At 41.2% G+C, this 20,284-nt stretch overlaps 2 protein-coding genes across 23 annotated transcripts in view; both read right to left on the bottom strand.

Moving 5' to 3' along the window:
* LOC121579882 (protocadherin gamma-C5-like) overlaps positions 1-20,284 on the bottom strand; it is a 189,514-nt gene that overhangs the window by 81,075 nt on the left and 88,155 nt on the right. For 3 of the 22 annotated variants that reach the window (XM_045224382.1, XM_045224393.1, XM_045224400.1), the window contains exon 1: positions 15,651-18,183. The exons of 14 other annotated variants lie outside the window; for them this stretch is intronic. In XM_045224382.1, coding sequence (XP_045080317.1) covers positions 15,651-18,056 — 2,406 coding nt within the window. In that variant the 5' untranslated portion in view covers positions 18,057-18,183. Of the gene's footprint in view, positions 1-4,561; positions 7,124-12,053; positions 14,581-15,650; positions 18,184-20,284 lie in introns of those variants that run through there. 5 more of the 22 variants (XM_045224380.1, XM_045224398.1, XM_041894836.2 and 2 more) reach the window with 4 other exon arrangements.
* On the bottom strand, positions 867-3,475 carry LOC123492188 (protocadherin beta-16-like). The gene has a single exon (XM_045224407.1). It carries the CDS (start codon positions 3,370-3,372, stop codon positions 892-894), a length of 2,481 nt encoding a protein of 826 aa, XP_045080342.1. The 5' UTR covers positions 3,373-3,475; the 3' UTR covers positions 867-891.

Here is a 20,284-nt window from a genome sequence, read left to right as displayed (position 1 = left end):
CCTGCAATTGATTGAATACTCAGCCAGGTCAACCGTGATACAAGTCAGTACTGTATCATGTCAACCCTTGTAACTGTACGAGCCACCCAATACTGTGGGAGACCCTAATTTCTATGTCTCTACAGGTAAAGAAGAAGAAAAAATATATCTTACCTTCAGATGCCAAAATAATGGTCCAATGGGAGAGCATGAAAAAACAAGAAACAAATTAAATAAAAGTGTTAAAAACATAACAGGTTTAAATGCTGTGTCCCATTTGTGTTTAATTTCACACATTTACAAGAAGAATGACCTATAGCAGAATGGTGTTCAGCATTTCATTAACATCTCCTCTTCCAGACCCCTTAAAGCAGCTACATTACTACTTTTAGTAAAAAAGCTGCTATGATGTAACAGAATGCATGTATTCATACTCCTGCCAAAGGAATATGAATACATGGTTTATTCTCTCCATTGGGACTAAAAGCTGTAGGCTTGTGCCACTTTTAAGCCATAGTGTCACCTTCTCTGTGCTCACTATACACAGAGGAGTGCAAGAGGAGGCTGGTTTTGAGTGACAAATAGTCTTTCTTGGCGGGAATATCTTCTTCATTATGTACTTGAAAGGTGCCATTATCTGGGCGAAAAGTTCAACTCTGAGTGACTCTGCTAGAGACCAGAGCGGAAAAGCTTGCCTCGGTTGTCAAAGACATAGAAACGTGCACAACTATCACCAGCAAGATTTTCCTGAAAAATGAAATGGCATTCACACAGTTAGATATTAAAGATGTATTCCACAGTTAGCTTACTTTATAAAGTGTCTTATGTTTTCATGGCAGAACAAATATTCAGGCAGAAGTATGACAATTACTCCTGTATGACATTACCATAGTTGAATATTTTGATCCACTCTCAATAGCTTCTACTGGTTTCATCTGGGCTCTTCCTTAGTGTTAAATCAGCAGGCAGTGTGCTGTCATTGTAAGATCTGACGAACTTGAAGTCACTGGTGCGTGATCCGGTTGTCATGTATGCATCATAATTGTAAGAACTACGGAGAGTTCCAGCTCCATCCACCTCTGCATAGTTGGGAGGGAAATAGGCACTGGGAATGGCGACTGCTCCATCAAACAACATTCTAGGCTTTCTCCTACGACAGAACCTCACAGCCAGGATGAGAATAATGAAAGTCAGAAAAAAGGTGGAGACAGAGACCAGTGCTATTATCAAATAGGAAGTTAGTTTGGAACTATCCTCATAAGCCATGTCTTTCAGTTCTGGAACTTCAGCCAAGTTATCTGATATGAGTAAATAGACATCACAGGTTGTAGAGAGAGAGGGCTGTCCGTTATCTTTCACTGATATAACAAGGTTCTGCTTCATACTGTCAGATTCAGAAATGTCCCGCTGTGCCCTGATCTCTCCGCTGTGGAGACCAATCGTGAAAAGTCCTGGATCAGTCGATTTCAAGATCTGATATGAAAGCCACGCATTCTGTCCAGAGTCAGCATCCACAGCTATCACCTTGGAAACCAGTGACCACGCCAGAGCAGCTTTGGGGACCATCTCAGTCATCAAGGAGTTTCCTGCTGGAGCAGGGTATAATATCTGGGGAGAGTTATCATTCTCATCTGTTATGAAGACACTCACAGTCACGTTACTGCTGAGTGGAGGAGAACCATTGTCTCTCGCTACAACGTGGACTTTGAAGCCCCTAAACTGCTCATAATCAAATGCTCTCACAGCATGGATCACCCCTGTGTCTCCGTTGATGGATAAAAATGAGGACACCGGAACACCGTTGACCTCACTGGGCAATAGAGAATAGACCACTGTGCCGTTCTGTCTCCAGTCTGGGTCTCTGGCGGTAACAGAACACATTGAGGAGCCAGGCTTGTTATTTTCAGTCACATAGGCGCTGTAGGATTGTTCTTCAAACACAGGATGGTTGTCATTCACGTCTGATACAGATAAACGAATAGTCTTTGAGGAGGATAAAGGTGGAGACCCCTCGTCAGTGGCAGTGATAGTTATGTTATAATCTGATATCATCTCACGGTCTAATTCACTAGTTGTTATCAGAGAATAGTAGTTTTTGATTGAGGGGTTCAGTTTGAAAGGAACATTTTGTTGAATGGAGCAGCGGACCTGTCTATTTCCCTCAGAGTCTTTATCCTGTACATTAATGATGCCCACCTCTGTGCCAGGTAACACATTCTCAGGGATGGGATTTTTCATAGATTTTAGGAATATCACAGGTGCATTGTCATTTATATCTGTGATTTCGACAATTACTTTTGTGTTGGAAACCAACCCTGATCCGTCAAGCGCCTGGATACGCATTTCATAATATGTTTCCACTTCGAAATCTATTGGTCCAATTACTTTAATTTTTCCAGTCTTCTTTTCAATGGAAAATATCCTCGCTGCTTTATCAGATATTCGACTGAAAGCATAGCTTACTTCCCCATTTTGTCCCTCGTCAGCATCAGTGGCACTAACTGTAGCTACTACGGTATCCAAAGGAGAATTTTCTGGTATATTGACCTTATAGGCGTCCTGACTAAACACTGGAATATTATCGTTAGCATCCAGCACAGTAACGTGTATAACTACAGTACCAGATCTCTGTGGAGTCCCACCATCAACAGCAGTAAGTAATAATGTTACCTCCTGTTGTTGTTCTCGATCTAATTCCTTCTCTAACACTAACTCCCCATATTTCCCACCGTCTCTATTTGTATGAACAGCCAAAACAAAATGGTCATTCCTCTCCAGCGTATAGCTTTGAACTGCGTTTAATCCAATGTCTGCGTCATGGGCATCGTTTAAGGGAAAACGTTGCCCTTTCACAGCCGACTCTAGTATCTCTAATTGTATGCGTTCACTTGGAAATAGAGGTGAATTATCATTTATATCCTGGATTTGAACAGTAATACGGTGTAACTCTAAAGGATTTTCAAGCACCAGCTCGTATTTCAAAGCGCACGAAACCCTTGGACCACACAGCTCTTCTCTATCTATTGTTTCAGCGACAATCAAATCCCCCGAGTTAGCGTTGAAATCACAGTAGCGTCGACTGCTGCCATCCACGTCTAACCTAGCGTCACGAGCCGACAATCTCTTAGCATCCAGCCCCAGATCCTTGGCTATATTTCCGATCACAGATCCACGTTTCAGCTCCTCCGGAATAGAGTAGCTTATATCTCCATGGCTAGGGTGCAGTTTGGACAGAGCAAGCAGTGTCACACAGAGTATTGAGACCGAGAAACCGTTGTGTCCCATTATCGACATATGCCTGGAAGACAGAGATAATGCACAGAATAGTCCAGTTGTTCGTGATGAATAATGATTCAAACTGTTGGCTATACGAAGAGAAAAGAAGCAGAGCATACATCCATTTTCTCCTGGGATAGTATGTGACTCAGTAGGGCGTTTTCTTGCTTTTGAATATTACAGTTGTGGGAGGAGAGATACATATATCAGTTCACGGTTGGTATATAGCGACACACTGAGTATTTATTTCAACACTGCAGTTACTTACTCAAAACAAATAAATAAACGGGCCAAAAAAGGTGTGGTGTTGGTGCGCAGGGAGCTTAAAGGCCCATTTCTCAATGTTTAACAATTGATGAAACAATCGATAGCCTACACTTCATAAGATGTATATTATAGTGAACAATCAAAGTCAGAGGTAGCCTGCTATCATAAGATCCGCTATAGGATTACAGAGGATTTCGAGAGAAGTTGGAAAATATCAAGAAGAATTCCAAAAACAACAGCAGGGTAACTGAAGCAAACAAACGTGATAATAAATCAAATCTATATTCACTGTATAGTCTTAAGTAAATCCTTATGTTATAAACGTCTGTATGCTCTGGGTTTAAAACGGAAAAAGATTCGTAAAAAAAAAAAGAAACACTGCATTAAACGTTGAATGATATGTAAAATAAATACAAATCTAATTAAATAATGATTTCAAACGGTAAAAATCCCTGATGATGTTCCTTAGGAAAACCTAAGATCAGAAAAGGTTAAACTATAGATAGCTTTAGTCATTCCATTGCAGAAGCCTGCAGAATGGTGGGGGTTATCCACAATAGTGGTGCTGAAACACCAACGACCTCGAAAGGGCGGACGGCTGCCATATGATCTCTTAAATGTTGTGTCGACACCACACAAAAGAAAGAAAGAAAGAAAGAAAGAAAGAAGGAAAGAAGGAAAGAAAGAAAGAAAGAAAGAAAGAAAGAAAGAAAGAAAGAAAGAAAGAAAGAAAGAAAGAAAGAAAGAAAGAAAGAAAGAAAGAAAGAAACTGCTAGCAAATATTTAGAACCTTTGGCTACCCATTCAAGTTTCACTATGCCCAGAAATTATTTAAGAGTGCTGCACTGATTTTCATGGACAGAGTTCTTATAAGAGCGAGGAGCAAAACCAATGATGGCACAAAGTAAACAAACTGAAACTGTTGAAATGTATTGAATTAAATTGGCTATGCCAAGCCTACCATGCCTTAAAATTGATGTTCCAACTCATATTTAAATGTGATAACTCAATAAAAATTTTCAGGCCACTGTTATCTTACCTCATCACAATTTTCTGCACTGTTCAGAGTAATTATACTTTCGCCAATAGGCTCAGCTGGTTTCTTCAGTGTACGAACAGCAGGCAGCGTGCTGTCATTGTAAGATCTGACAAACTTGAAGTCACTGGTGCGTGAGCCCGTTGTCAGGTATGCGTCATAATTGTAAGAACTGCGTAAAGTTCCAGCTCCATCGACCTCTGCATAGTTGGGAGGGAAATACGCGCTGGGAATGGCGACTGCTCCATCAAACAACATTGTAGGCTTTCTCCTACGACAGAACCTCACCGCCAGGATGAGAATAATGAAAGACAGAAAAAAGGTGGAAACAGAGACCAGTGCAATGATCAAATAGGAAGTTAGCTTGGAACTGTCCTCATAGGCCATGTCTTTTAACTCCGGAACTTCAGCCAAGTTGTCTGATATGAGTAAATATACATTAGAGGTTGTAGAGAGAGAGGGATGTCCGTTATCTTTTACTGATATAACAAGGTTCTGCTTCATACTGTCAGATTCAGAAATGTCCCGCTGTGCCCTGATCTCTCCGCTGTGGAGACCAATAGTAAAAAGTCCAGAATCAGTCGATTTCACGATCTGATATGAAAGCCACGCATTCTGTCCAGAGTCAGCATCCACAGCTATCACTTTGGAAACCAGTGAACCCGCCAGAGCACCTTTGGGGACGAGCTCAGTCATCAAGGAGTTCAGTGCTGGAGCAGGGTATAATATCTGGGGTGAGTTATCATTCTCATCTGTTATGAAGACACTCACAGTCACGTTACTGCTGAGTGGAGGAGAACCATTGTCTCTCGCTACAACGTGGACTTTGAAACTCCTAAATTGCTCATAATCAAATGCTCTCACAGCATGGATCACCCCCGTGTCTCCATTGATGGATAAAAATGAGGACACCGGAACACCGTTGACCTCACTGGGCAATAGAGAATAGACCACTGTGCCGTTCTGTCTCCAGTCTGGGTCTCTGGCGGTAACAGAACACATAGAGGAGCCAGGCTTGTTATTTTCAGTCACATATGTGCTGTAGGATTGTTCTTCAAACACAGGTGGATTGTCATTCACGTCTGATACAGATAAATGAATAGTCTTTGAGGAGGATAAGGGTGGATACCCCTCGTCAGTGGCAGCGATAGTTATGTTATAATCTGATATTATCTCACGGTCTAATTCACCTGTTGTTATCAGAGAATAGTAGTTTTTGATAGACGGGTTTAATTTGAAAGGGACATTTTGTTGAATGGAGCAGCGGACCTGTCTATTTCCCTCCGAGTCTTTATCCTGTACATTAATGATCCCCACCTCTGTACCAAGTAACACGTTCTCGGGGATAGGATTGCTAAGTGATTTGATGAATATTACTGGTGCGTTGTCATTTATGTCGGTTATATCTATGATTACTTTTGTGTTAGAAGCTAAGCCTGATCCATCTTTGGCTTGGACACGCATTTCATAATCTGTCCTCTCCTCAAAGTCCACAGGTCCGACTACTCTAATTACACCAGTCCCTTTGTCTATAGAAAAAATCGATGATGCTTTATCAGATATGGTACTGAAGTCATACGTCACTTCCCCATTTGCACCCTTATCTTCGTCAGTGGCGCTGACAGTTACCACTATAGTATCTAAAGGGGGATTTTCGGGTAGACTGACTCTATAAACATCCTGACTAAACACTGGAATATTATCATTAGTATCCAACACAGTGACGTGTATAGCAACAGTACCAGATCTATGTGGAGACCCACCGTCAACCGCAGTAAGTAACAATGTCACCTCCTCTTGCTTTTCTCGATCCAGTTCTTTCTCTAACACTAACTCACCGTGTTTCCCACCGTCTCTATTTGTATGAACAGCCAAAACAAAAAAGTCATTCCTCTCGAGCGTATAGCTTTGCACTGAGTTTAATCCTATATCTGCATCATGCGCTTCATCTAAGGGAAAACGTCGACCTTTATCAGCCGATTCTGTAATTTCTAGATCCATGCGCTCATTGGGAAATCGAGGTGAGTTATCGTTTACGTCTTGAATTTGCACAGTGATACGATGAAGCTCGAGAGGGTTTTCAACCACAAGTTCATATTTTAGTGCACACGTAAGCTTCGAACCACACAGCTCCTCTCTATCTATTCTATCCGTCACAATAAGGTTGCCCGCAGCGAGGTCGATGTCACAATAACGTTTGCTGATGCCATCCATATCCAACCGAGCTTTGCGATCAGATAATCTCTTCGCATCCAGTCCGAGATCCTTGGCTATATTCCCAATGATAAATCCACACTTAGCTTCCTCGGGTGAAGAGTAGCTCGTGTCTCCATGCGTGGTGTGAGGGAGAACAAGAAAGAAAACCAAGCAGAGCTTGAAGGCAGAGACCAGAAATATTTTGACCACCATCATCGACTTTGGAACGTTTGATATTCCTATCCTTAAGATGGTGATTTACCAAATTCGTTATGCCACAAAATACGTAGCCAACGTTACAATCCTAATTCTGTCCAAGCAACGATAAATGTTGAAACCAGTCAATGCGACGTTTTTCCCCACTGCCGAAACAAATCTCCTCCCTGTATATGTTAATCTACTGGGTGGGGACACAAGCATTCATTCACCCAGAGAAGGTGAACAGCGACACATTGAGTATTTTCACAAAAACTGCAGTCACACTACGAAGTTACTGAATATACAGTACATTGAACAAGATTCATTCAATATCTTATTGTAAAATGTGCTATACTTAAATATTGCCATACAGGCATGCCTACACTGCAGTTTATAGATAGAACAAATCACCAGTTTTGAATCAGTCAATAAAAAATGTCTTATAGCCTTAACCACCTAGACAATGTCTATCTATCATTCAGAAGAAACTGAGGAAAACCAAAGAAAATGTCACGGAAGTTTAGGATAACAGGACAGGCTATATTATTTAGGCCAATATTGTAAAACTTCTCAAATCTTATTAATAAAAAACAGTTGTTCATTATCAAGACTTTGGTAATTTATATAAAAAACATCACCCAAATCAATCAAAATATTCATTGACTGAAAAGATTACCCTCATCTTGGATACTCTATTGCCAGATACTGAATGTATGGTCGCTGTCCAGTGCTGAAACAGGGCCGACGCTATAGCCCACTTACTTATCTGTCACACCAAACATTAGGGAGAGAATAACATGTACTGGTGCAAATTGCTATCCAACAAACCACAAACATGTTGACTTAAAGCAGCAGCCTTAGACCTAGCCTATCTTTTTACAGAGACAGAAAACTTCAAATAGTTAATAGGTAATTTAAAATGACAAACAAAGCACTTCAAAGTTGTAATTGTAAACATGTATCATGCATTAAACAATAATCAAAGAAGGTAGGTATGGCACCCTGCCCTGGAATTAGATACTTGAGTAAAATTGTTTGAAAGCGATTAAACTCTGGCCAAAATCCGTAGGTTTTGGAAAGCACATATTAGCAGTGGAAACTCCTGAATTCAGTCAATTTAAAAACCTTGCCGTGTCTGATGAGCCAGCACAGCGATCAAATTGAAATATCTGACAGACTTGTGATCACGATCAATAGTTATTTCATAAAATAAATAGTCAATCAATACCCAAAATAGGCTTATAATCTCACCTCAATATCCCCTGCGTCGTTTAGATTGATTATACTTTCTCCCGAACACTCAACATGACTCCTCTTAAGTGTAAGATCAGAAGGCAGCGTGACGTCATTGTAAGATCTGACTAAATTGAAGTCACTGGTGCGTGAGCCCGTTGTCAGGTATGCGTCATAATTATAAGAACTACCCAGTGTTCCAGCTCCGTCCACCTCTGCATAGTTGGTTGGGAAATACGCGCTGGGAACGGCGACTGCTCCATCAAACATAATTCTAGGCTTTCTCCTACGACAGAACCTCACGGCCAGTATGAGAATAATGAAAGTCAGAAAAAAGGTGGAGACAGAGACCAGTGCGATTATCAGATAGGAAGTTAGTTTGGAACTATCCTCATAAGCCCTGTCTTTCAGTTCTGGAACTTCAGCCAAGTTATCTGAAATGAGTAAATAGACATCACAGGTTGTAGAGAGAGAGGGCTGTCCGTTATCTTTCACTGATATAACAAGGTTCTGCTTCATACTGTCAGATTCAGAAATGTCCCGCTGTGCCCTGATCTCTCCGCTGTGGAGACCAATAGTGAAAATTCCAGGATCAGTCGATTTCACGATCTGATATGAAAGCCAAGCGTTCTGTCCAGAGTCAGCATCTACAGCTATCACCTTGGAAACCAGTGACCCCGCCAGAGCACCTTTGGGGACCATCTCAGTCATCAAGGAGTTCCCTGCTGGAGCAGGGTATAATATCTGGGGAGAGTTATCATTCTCATCTGTTATGAAGACACTCACAGTCACGTTTCTGCTGAGCGGAGGAGAACCATTGTCTCTGGCTACAACGTGGACTTTGAAGCTCCTAAACAGCTCATAATCAAATGCTCTCACAGCATGGATCACCCCCGTGTCTCCGTTGATGGATAAAAATGAGGACACCGGAAAACCGTTGACCTCACTGGGCAATAGAGAATAAACCACTGTGCCGTTCTGTCTCCAGTCGGGGTCTCTGGCAGTAACAGAACACATAGAGGAGCCAGGCTTGTTATTTTCAGTTACATAGGAGCTGTAGGATTGTTCTTCAAACACAGGTGGATTGTCATTCACGTCTGACACAGATAAATGAATAGTCTTTGAGGAGGATAAAGGTGGAGACCCCTCGTCAGTGGCAGTGATAGTTATGTTATAATCTAATATTATCTCACGGTCTAGTTCACCTGTTCTTATCAGAGAATAATATTTTTTAATAGAAGGGTTAAGTTTGAAAGGAATATTTTGTTGAATGGCACAGCGGACCTGTCTATTTCCCTCAGAGTCTATATCCTGTACATTAATGATGCCCACCTCTGTACCAGGTAACACATTCTCAGGGATGGGATTGCTAAGCGATTTGATCAATATTATTGGTGCATTATCATTCACATCTGTGATTTCTATAGTAACTTTACAATTTGAGGCTGACCCTAAACCATCTTTTGCCTGCTCGCTCATTTCATAATATGTTTCGTCTTCAAAATCAATAGGGTCGATTACTTTTATTTCTCTGGTTGTCTTGTTAATCGAAAACAGCTTCCCTGCTTTGTTACTTATATGACTGAGTTCATAGGTCACATCGCCATTAGGTCCCTCGTCTGCATCAATAGCAGTCACTGTACTTTTACTACGGTACCTAATGGAGAATTTTCAGGTAGACTGACCTTATAGGCGTTCTGAGTAAACACTGGAATATTATCGTTAGCGTCTAGAACCGTAACGTGTATAACTACAGTCCCAGATCTCTGTGGAGTTCCACCGTCAACCGCAGTAAGTATCAATGTCACCTCCTGCTGTTGTTCTCGATCTAATTCCTTCTCTAAAACTAACTCACCGTATTTTCCACCATCTGGGTTTGTATGAACACCTAAAACAAAATAGTCGTTTGTTTCGAGTGAATATTTTTTAACTGCATTGTGTCCTATATCCGCATCATGGGCTTCGCTAAGAAGGTAACGTGTTCCTCTAACGGCAGACTCATGGATTTCTAGATTAAATTGAGTGTTAGAAAATGTTGGGGTGTTATCATTTATATCTTGGACTTGCACATTAATACGATGTAATTCCAGAGGGTTCTCCAACACAAGCTCGTATTTCAAGGTACAACAAACCTTCGGTCCACACAGCTCCTCCCTGTCTATTGTTTCAGCCACAACTAAATCTCCAGTATTCAGATTAATGTCACAGCAACGTTGACGACTGCCATCCATATCCAAACGAGCCTTGCGAGATGAAAATATTCTCGCATCGAGACCGAGGTCATTACCTATATTCGCGATCACAGATCCGCGTTTCATCTCCTCCGGAATAGAATAGATCATATCTCCATTGCTCGTGCGCACCAAGAAAATAAGGAAAATCAGACCGAACGTCGAAACAGACAATGATAATCCGATGTACTCCATCTTCTCAAATGACACAAGTAGTCCAACTAAGAATCGTGGTAAATATATTGTTCAGCCCTCAAAATGAAACATTTGCTCGGTTAAGGTGTGGAATAGCCGCCGATACACGCTAAGCATCTGTCTAATCGAGACGATGGTTTGTCACACTGACCAAAGTAGGCCTATATCTCCTCCTTTTCTATGCGTGGATAGGCGGATAGATGTGCCTATCGGCCAATATATAGTGAACAGCGACACTTAGAGTATTTCAATGAAGACTACAATAAATTGCATCCAAATAAACCTCTTAAATTCATAAGCACCCATGAAATTCACGCTAGACTGTTTTCATAGAAAGTGTGAATGTGAATGCGCGGAAGTAGCATACAATTGGGGAACATTTTATTGTATTTTTCAATTTCAAACATAGCATCCAAAATATATCTAGGTTAACTTAAGTATTGGCGGAAACCTGTTTCAAAGACGTATAGGTGGAGAATGAGCTCTTGCAGCTGTGCCTTTTTCACTGAGAAACAGGCTTCTCAGTTGCGCTGTCTATGGGTGTGGTGCTGAAACAGTGCTAGCATAGCTTCATCAGAATTGGAAGGCGATGTGATTTGTATTTTCAGCGTGTGAATCTATTAATTTAAGTCCTGTAGGCTACACTGCAATGAACACTGAAACAGAATATATTGAAATAATTGACCAACTTAAATTTAGCAGAAGCAGAAAAACTTGGGTACAGCAATACAGATGTAGGATCTTAATTTGATCACCAATGCAGGAAATGTAAAATGTGTAGTGCATGTGAGGTTTAAAAAGGCTTCTGAAGTTTGTAATTTCCACTTTGACATTTTAGACTTGATTTTCCCTAACAAAACATGTATCAACCCCGACAAAAATGTCCATTAATTATAACCCACATAATAATCTAAATGTCCTCTTGCTTCAGGATTATTTTCCTGCTGTAGCAAACTGGCTCAAATTAAGATCCTACATCTGTAGGAGAATATGCCACTTTGATAATATTCAGTATTATATATTGATAATATTTCACTGGAAGTGGTATCAAATTGTGTGAGCAAGTTGCCTGTATGTACCAGTAGGCTACAGGCGGAATAGAAGACATAAGATTATTTTAGTTTTGGAGTCTATTTATCCAAGATACGAAAGAACAGCCTAGAAGTCGCCAATGACAAATTATAAATACATTCAAAACAATACAAGAAATGTAGCTGCATACTCTTCAGATTACTTCATGTTGCACCATACTCTCATACCAGAAGAGAATACTAATGCTGTTTTGCTCACTTTAATATACCACCTGCTATTAAAACATAGCGTTAGGACTTTTTCACGTTCGGAAGATTATTATTGCCAAGAAGCAAATGAGTAATATTTTGTTTCAAAACAATGTTGGCCTAACCATCCTCATAAAATGCTAATTAAAGGCATTGGGTTACCTCAGAGTCTCCTGCAGTGTTGAGAGTGATGATACTCCCTTCTAATAACTTATCTGGGCTCCTCTTCAGTGTAAGATCAGCAGGCAGCGTGCTGTCATTGTAAGATCTGACAAACTTGAAATCACTGGTGCGGGAGCCCGTTGTCATGTATGCATCATAATTGTAAGAACTACGCAGAGTTCCAACTCCATCCACCTCTGCATAGTTGGGAGGGAAATAGGCACTGGGAACGGCGACTGCTCCATCAAACAACATTCTAGGCTTTCTCCTACGACAGAACCTCATGGCCAGGATGAGAATAATGAACGCCAGAAAAAAGGTGGAGACAGAGACCAGTGCGATGATCAAAAGGGAAGTTAGCTTCGAACTGTCCTCATAAGCCATGTCTTTCAGTTCTGGAACTTCAGCCAAGCTATCTGATATGAGTAAATATACATCACAGGTTGTATAGAGAGAGGGCTGTCCGTTATCTGTCACTGATATAACAAGGTTCTGCTTCATACTGTCAGATTCAGAAATGTCCCGCTGTGCCCTGATCTCCCCGCTGTGGAGACCAATGGTGAAAAGTCCCGGATCAGTCGATTTCACAATCTGATATAAAAGCCACGCGTTCTGTCCAGAGTCAGCATCCACAGCTATCACCTTGGAAACAAGGGACCCCGCCAGAGCAGCTTTGGGGACCATCTCAGTCATCAAGGAGTTCCCTGCTGGAGCAGGGTATAATATCTGGGGAGAGTTATCATTCTCATCTGTTATGAAGACACTCACAGTCACGTTACTGCTGAGTGGAGGAGAACCATTGTCTCTCGCTACAACGTGGAATTTGAAGGTCCTAAAGTGCTCATAATCAAATGCTCTCACAGCATGGATCACCCCCGTGTCTCCATTGATGGATAAAAATGAGGACACCGGAACACCGTTGACCTCACTGGGCAATAGAGAATAGACCACTGTGCCGTTCTGTCTCCAGTCTGGGTCTCTGGCAGTAACGGAACACATAGAGGAGCCAGGCTTGTTATTTTCAGTCACATAGGCGTTGTAGGATTGTTCTTCAAACACAGGTGGGTTGTCATTAACGTCTGACACAGATAAATTAATAGTCGTTGAGGAGGATAAAGGTGGAGACCCCTCGTCAGTGGCAGTGATAGTTATGTTATAATCTGATATTATCTCACGGTCTAGTTCACTAGTTGTTACCAGAGAATAATAGTTTTTGATTGAGGGGTTTAATTTGAAAGGGACATTTTGTTGAATGGAGCAGCGGACCTGTCTATTTCCCCCAGAGTCTTTATCCTGTACATTAATGATGCCCACCTCTGTACCAAGTAGCACGTTCTCAGGGATGGGATTGCTAAGTGATTTAATGAATATCGCTGGTGCATTATCATTTATATCGTTTATATCTATGATTACCTTTGTGTTAGAAGCTAAACCTGACCCATCTTTGGCTTGGACGCGCATTTCATAATCTGTCCTCTCCTCAAAGTCCACAGGTCCGACTACTCTGATTACACCAGTCCCTTTGTCTATAGAAAACACCGTCGATGCTTTATCAGATATACTACTGAAGTCATACGTCACTTCCCCATTTGCCCCCTTATCTAAGTCAGTGGCGCTGACAGTTACCACTACAGTATCTAAAGGGGGATTTTCGGGTAGACTGACTCTATAAACATCCTGACTAAACACTGGAATATTATCGTTAGCATCCAACACAGTGACGTGTATAGCAACAGTACCAGATCTCTGTGGAGACCCACCGTCAACCGCAGTAAGTAACAATGTCACCTCCTCTTGCTTTTCTCGATCCAGCTCTTTCTCTAAAACTAACTCGCTGTATTTCCCACCGTCTCTGTTTGTATGAACGGCCAAAACAAAATGTTCATTCCTTTCGAGCGTATAGCTTTGCACCGTGTTTAATCCTATGTCCGAATCATGGGCTTCGTCTAAGGGAAAACGTTCCCCTTTGTCAGCCGATTCCCTTATTTCTAGATCCATGCGTTCATTAGGGAATCGAGGTGAATTGTCATTTACGTCTTGGATTTGCACAGTAATACGATGCAGCTCCAGAGGGTTTTCAAGCACAAGCTCATATTTTAATGCACAAGTAATTTTCGAACCACACAGCTCCTCTCTATCTATTCTATCCGTCACAATAAGATTGCCAGCCGCGAGGTTGATGTCACAATAACGTTGGCTGATGCCATCCATATCCAACCGAGCTTTGCGATCAGAGAATCTCTTCGCATCCAGCCCGAGATCCTTGGCTATATTCCCAATGATAAATCCACGCTTAGCTTCCTCGGGTGAAGAGTAGCTCATGTCTCCATACGTGGTGTCAGGCAGAACAAGAAAGAAAACAGAGGAGAGAACGAAGACAGAGACCAAAAATCTTGTATCCACCATCGTTAACGTGTGAGCGTTCCTATCCTTAAGTTGGTGATTTACAGAATTCGTTATGCCATAAAACAATTGTAGTCCAAGTTCCGATATTCTGTCCAAGCAAGAATGTGTTGAAACCAGTCAATGCGTTGTTTTTTCCCCACTGCCGAAACAAATCTCCTCCCTATATTTGTTAATCTACTGGGTGGGGACACAAGCATTCATTCACCCAGAGAAGGTGAACAGCGACACATTGAGCATTTTCACAAAAACTACAGTAACACTCCAAAGTTACTGAACAAGATGTATCCAATATCTTACTGTAAAAATATGCTACTTAAATATTGCCAAACGGGCCATGCCTACAAGTCAGCCAGAACAAATCACCAGTTTTGCATCAGTCAATACCATTTTTGTGAGAGCCTTAACGACTTAGGCAAAGTCTATCATTCAGAAGCAACTGAGGAAAATCAAAGAAAATGTCAATGTAGTTTAGGATAACAGGATAGGCGATGTTATTTAGGCCTATATTTTAAAATCCACCCAAAACAATCGAAATAATATAATAATATAATATATACATTGCATATTATTCAATGACTGAAAAGGTTACCCTAATCTCGGATACTCTATTGCCAGATCCTTAAAGTCTGGTCGCTGTCCAGTGCTGAAACATTACTGACGCAATAGCCCACTTATCTGTTGAACCAACAGTAGAGAATTCCTAATTTAGTGCTGCAAATTGCTATCCAATAAACGACATCAACATGTTGATTTATTATAGCAGCAGGCTATATGACCTATTATAGGCCTATATAATTACAGACGCAGCACTTCAAATAGTTAAACTGGTAGCCTATTCTGCGTTTAAAATGACAAACAGAGCACATCAAACTTGTAAACATGTATCCTGCATTAGAAAGTCATAAACTAAGTCTGTAGATATGGCATCATGTCCTGGCATTAGACACTTTAGTACAATTATTGTTTAATCCCTCGCCAAAAACCATAGGGGGATGTAGCCTGTTTATTCTGCTTGGAATACACATATTACCAGTGGAGCCTCCTGAATTCAGTCAATTTAAAAACGTTGCAGTGTCTGATAAGCCAACAACACAGTGATCACATTCAAACATCTGACAGACTTGTGGTCATCTCAATACATTTGTTAACATAAAAGGTCAATCAATACTGAAAATAGGCTTCTAATCTCACCTCAATATTCCCCGCGTCGTTAAGAGGGATTATACTTTCTCCCAAACACTCAATTTGACTCTTCTTCAGTGTAAGATCAGCAGGTAGCGTGATGTCATTGTAAGATCTGACAAACTTGAAGTCACTTGTGCGTGAGCCCGTTGTCAGGTATGCATCATAGTTGTAAGAACTACGTAGCGTTCCAGCTCCGTCCACCTCTGCATAGTTGGGAGGGAAATACGCGCTGGGAACGGTGACTGCTCCATCAAACAACATCGTAGGCTTCCTCCTACTGCAGAACCTCATGGCCAAGATGAGAATAATGAAAGTCAGGAAAAAGGTGGAAACAGAGACTAGTGCGATGATTAAAAATTTAGTCCATTTGGAACTGTCCTCATAAGTAATGTCTTTCAGTTCTGGAACTTCAGCCAAGTTGTCTGATATGAGTAAATAGACATCACAGGTTGTAGAGAAAGAGGGCTGTCCGTTATCTTTCACTGATATAACAAGGTTCTGCTTCATACTGTCAGATTCAGAAATGTCCCGCTGTGCCCTGATCTCTCCACTGTGGAGACCAATAGTGAAAAGTTCTGGATCAGTCGATTTCACAATCTGATATGAAAGCCAAGCGTTCTGTCCAGAGTCAGCATCCACAGCTATCACCTTGGAAACAAGGGACCCCGCCAGAGCAGCTTTGGGGACCATCTCAGTCATCAAGGAGTTCCCTGCTGAAGCAGGGTATAATATCTGGGGAGAGTTATCATTCTCATCTGTTATGAAGACACTCACAGTCAAGTTACTGCTGAGTGGAGGAGAACCATTGTCTCTGGCTACAACGTGGACTTTGAAGCTCCTAAACAGCTCATAATCAAATGCTCTCACAGCATGGATCACCCCCGTGTCTCCGTTGATGGATAAAAATGAGGACACCGGAACACCGTTGACCTCACTGGGCAATAGAGAATAGACCACTGTGCCGTTCTGTCTCCAGTCTGGGTCTCTGGCAGTCACAGAACACGTAGAGGAGCCAGGCTTGTTATTTTCAGTCACGTAGGCGTTGTAGGATTGTTCTTCAAACACAGGTGGATTATCATTCACGTCTGACACAGATAAATGAATAGTCGTTGAGGAGGATAAAGGTGGAGACCCCTCGTCAGTGGCAGTGATAGTTATGTTATAATCTGATATTATCTCACGGTCTAGTTCTGCTGTTGTTACCAGAGAATAATATTTTTTAATAGAAGGGTTAAGTTTGAAAGGAACATTTTGTTGAATGGCACAGCGGACCTGTCTATTTCCCTCCGAGTCTTTATCCTGTACATTAATGATGCCCACCTCTGTACCAGGTAACACATTCTCAGGGATGGGATTGTTAAGTGATTTGATCAATATTATTGGTGCATTATCATTCACATCTGTGATTTCTATAGTAACTTTACAATTTGAGGCTGACCCTAAACCATCTTTTGCCTGCACGCTCATTTCATAATATGTTTCGTCTTCGAAATCAATAGGGCCGATTACTTTTATTTCTCCAGTTGTCTTGTTAATCGAAAACAGCTTCCCTGCTTTGTTACTTATACGACTGAGTTCATAGGTCACATCGCCATTAGGTCCCTCGTCTGCATCAATAGCAGTCACTGTACTTACTACGGTACCTAATGGAGAATTTTCAGGTAGACTGACCTTATAGGCGTTCTGAGTAAACACTGGAATATTATCGTTAGCGTCTAGAACCGTAACGTGTATAACTACAGTACCAGATCTCTGTGGAGTTCCACCGTCAACCGCAGTAAGTATCAATGTCACCTCCTGCTGTTGTTCTCGATCTAATTCCTTCTCTAAAACTAACTCACCGTATTTTCCACCATCTGGGTTTGTATGAACACCTAAAACAAAATAGTCGTTTGTTTCGAGTGAATATTTTTGAACTGCATTGTGTCCTATATCCGCATCATGGGCTTCGCTAAGAAGGTAATGTGTTCCTCTAACGGCAGACTCATGGATTTCTAGATTAATTTGAGTGTTAGAAAATGTCGGGGTGTTATCATTTATATCTTGGACTTGAACATGAATACGATGTAATTCCAGAGGGTTCTCCAACACAAGCTCGTATTTCAAGGTACAAGAAACCTTCGGTCCACACAGCTCCTCCCTGTCTATTGTTTCAGCCACAACTAAATCTCCAGTATTCAGATTAATGTCACAGCAACGTTGACGACTGCCATCCATATCCAAACGAGCCTTGCGAGATGAAAATATTCTCGCATCGAGACCGAGGTCATTGCCTATATTCGCGATCACAGATCCGCGTTTCATCTCCTCCGGAATAGAATAGATCATATCTCCATTGCTCGTGCGCACCAAGAAAATAAGGAAAATCAGACCGAACGTCGAAACAGACAATGATAATCCGATGTACTCCATCTTCTCAAATGACACAAGTAGTCCAACTAAGAATCGTGGTAAATATATTGTTCAGCCCTCAAAATGAAACATTTGCTTAAGGTGTGGAATAGCCGACGATACACGCTAAGCATCTGTCTAATCGAGACGATGGTTTGTCACACTGACCAAAGTAGGCCTATATCTCCTCCTTTTCTATGCGTGGATAGGCGGATAGATGTGCCTATCGGCCAATATATAGTGAACAGCGACACTTAGAGTATTTCAATGAAGACTACAATAAATTGCATCCAAATAAACCTCTTAAATTCATAAGCACCCATGAAATTCACGCTAGACTGTTTTCATAGAAAGTGTGAATGTGAATGCGCGGAAGTAGCATACAATTGGGGAACATTTTATTGTATTTTTCAATTTCAAACATAGCATCCAAAATATATCTAGGTTAACTTAAGTATTGGCGGAAACCTGTTTCAAAGACGTATAGGTGGAGAATGAGCACTTGCAGCTTTGCCTGTTTCACTGAGAAACAGGCTTCTCAGTTGCGCTGTCTATGGGTGTGGTGCTGAAACAGTGCTAGCATAGCTTCATCAGAATTGGAAGGCGATGTGATTTGTATTTTCAGCGTGTGAATCTATTAATTTAAGTCCTGTAGGCTACACTGCAATGAACACTGAAACAGAATATATTGAAATAATTGACCAACTTAAATTTAGCAGAAGCAGAAAAACTCGGGTACAGCAATACAGATGTAGGGTCTTAATTTGATCACCAATGCAGGAAATGTAAAACGTGTAGTACATTTGAGGTTTAAAAAGGCTTCTGAAGTTTGTAATTTCCACTTTGACATTTTAGACTTGATTTTCCCTAACAAAACATGTATCAACCCCGACAAAAATGTCCATTAATTATAACCCACATAATAATCTAAATGTCCTCTTGCTGCAGGATTATTTTCCTGCTGTAGCAAACTGGCTCAAATTAAGATCCTACATCTGTAGGAGAATATGCCACTTTGATAATATTCAGTATTATATATTGATAATATTTCACTGGAAGTGGTATCAAATTGCATGAGCAAGTTGCCTGTATGTACCAGTAGGCTACAGGCGGAATAGAAGACATAAGCTGATTTTAATTTTGGAGTCTATTTATCCAAGATACGAAAGAACAGCCTAGAAGTCGCCAATGACAAATTATAAATACATTCAAAACAATACAAGAACTGTAGCTGCATACTCTTCAGATTACTTCATGTTGCACCACACTCTCATACTAGAAGAGAATACTACTGCTGTTTTGCTCACTTTAATATACCACCTGCTATTAAAACATAGCATTAGGACTTTTTCATGTTTGGAAGTTTGTTATTGCCAAGAAGCAAATGAGTAATATTTTGTTTCAAAAATAAAATGCTAATTAAAGGCATGGGTTACCTCAGAGTCTCCTGCAGTGTTGAGAGTGATGATACTCCCTTCAAATAACTTATCTGGGCTCCTCTTCAGTGTAAGATCAGCAGGCAGCGTGCTGTCATTGTAAGATCTGACAAACTTGAAGTCACTTGTGCGTGAGCCCGTTGTCAGGTATGCGTCATAATTGTAAGAACTACGGAGAGTTCCAGCTCCATCCACCTCTGCATAGTTGGGAGGGAAATATGCACTGGGAACGGCGACTGCTCCATCAAACAACATCGTAGGCTTTCTCCTACTGCAGAACCTCATGGCCAAGATGAGAATAATGAACGTCAGAAAAAAGGTGGAAACAGAGACCAGTGCGATGATCAAATAGGAAGTTAGCTTCGAACTGTCCTCATAAGCCATGTCTTTCAGTTCTGGAACTTCAGCCAAGCTATCTGATATGAGTAAATATACATCACAGGTTGTATAGAGAGAGGGCTGTCCGTTATCTGTCACTGATATAACAAGGTTCTGCTTCATACTGTCAGATTCAGAAATGTCCCGCTGTGACCTGATCTCGCCACTTTGGAGACCAATAGTGAAAAGTCCAGGATCAGTCGATTTCACAATCTGATATAAAAGCCACGCGTTCTGTCCAGAGTCAGCATCCACAGCTATCACCTTGGAAACAAGGGACCCCGCCAGAGCAGCTTTGGGGACCATCTCAGTCATCAATGAGTTTCCTGCTGGATCAGGGTATAATATCTGTGGAGAGTTATCATTCTCATCTGTTATGAAGACACTCACAGTCACGTTACTGCTGAGTGGAGGTGAACCATTGTCTCTCGCTAC

This window comes from Coregonus clupeaformis, chromosome 13, assembly GCF_020615455.1.
Source record: "Coregonus clupeaformis isolate EN_2021a chromosome 13, ASM2061545v1, whole genome shotgun sequence".
NCBI lineage: Eukaryota > Metazoa > Chordata > Actinopteri > Salmoniformes > Salmonidae > Coregonus > Coregonus clupeaformis.
Note: the sequence above shows the minus strand (reverse complement) of the source record. Positions and strands in the feature narration are given on the sequence as shown.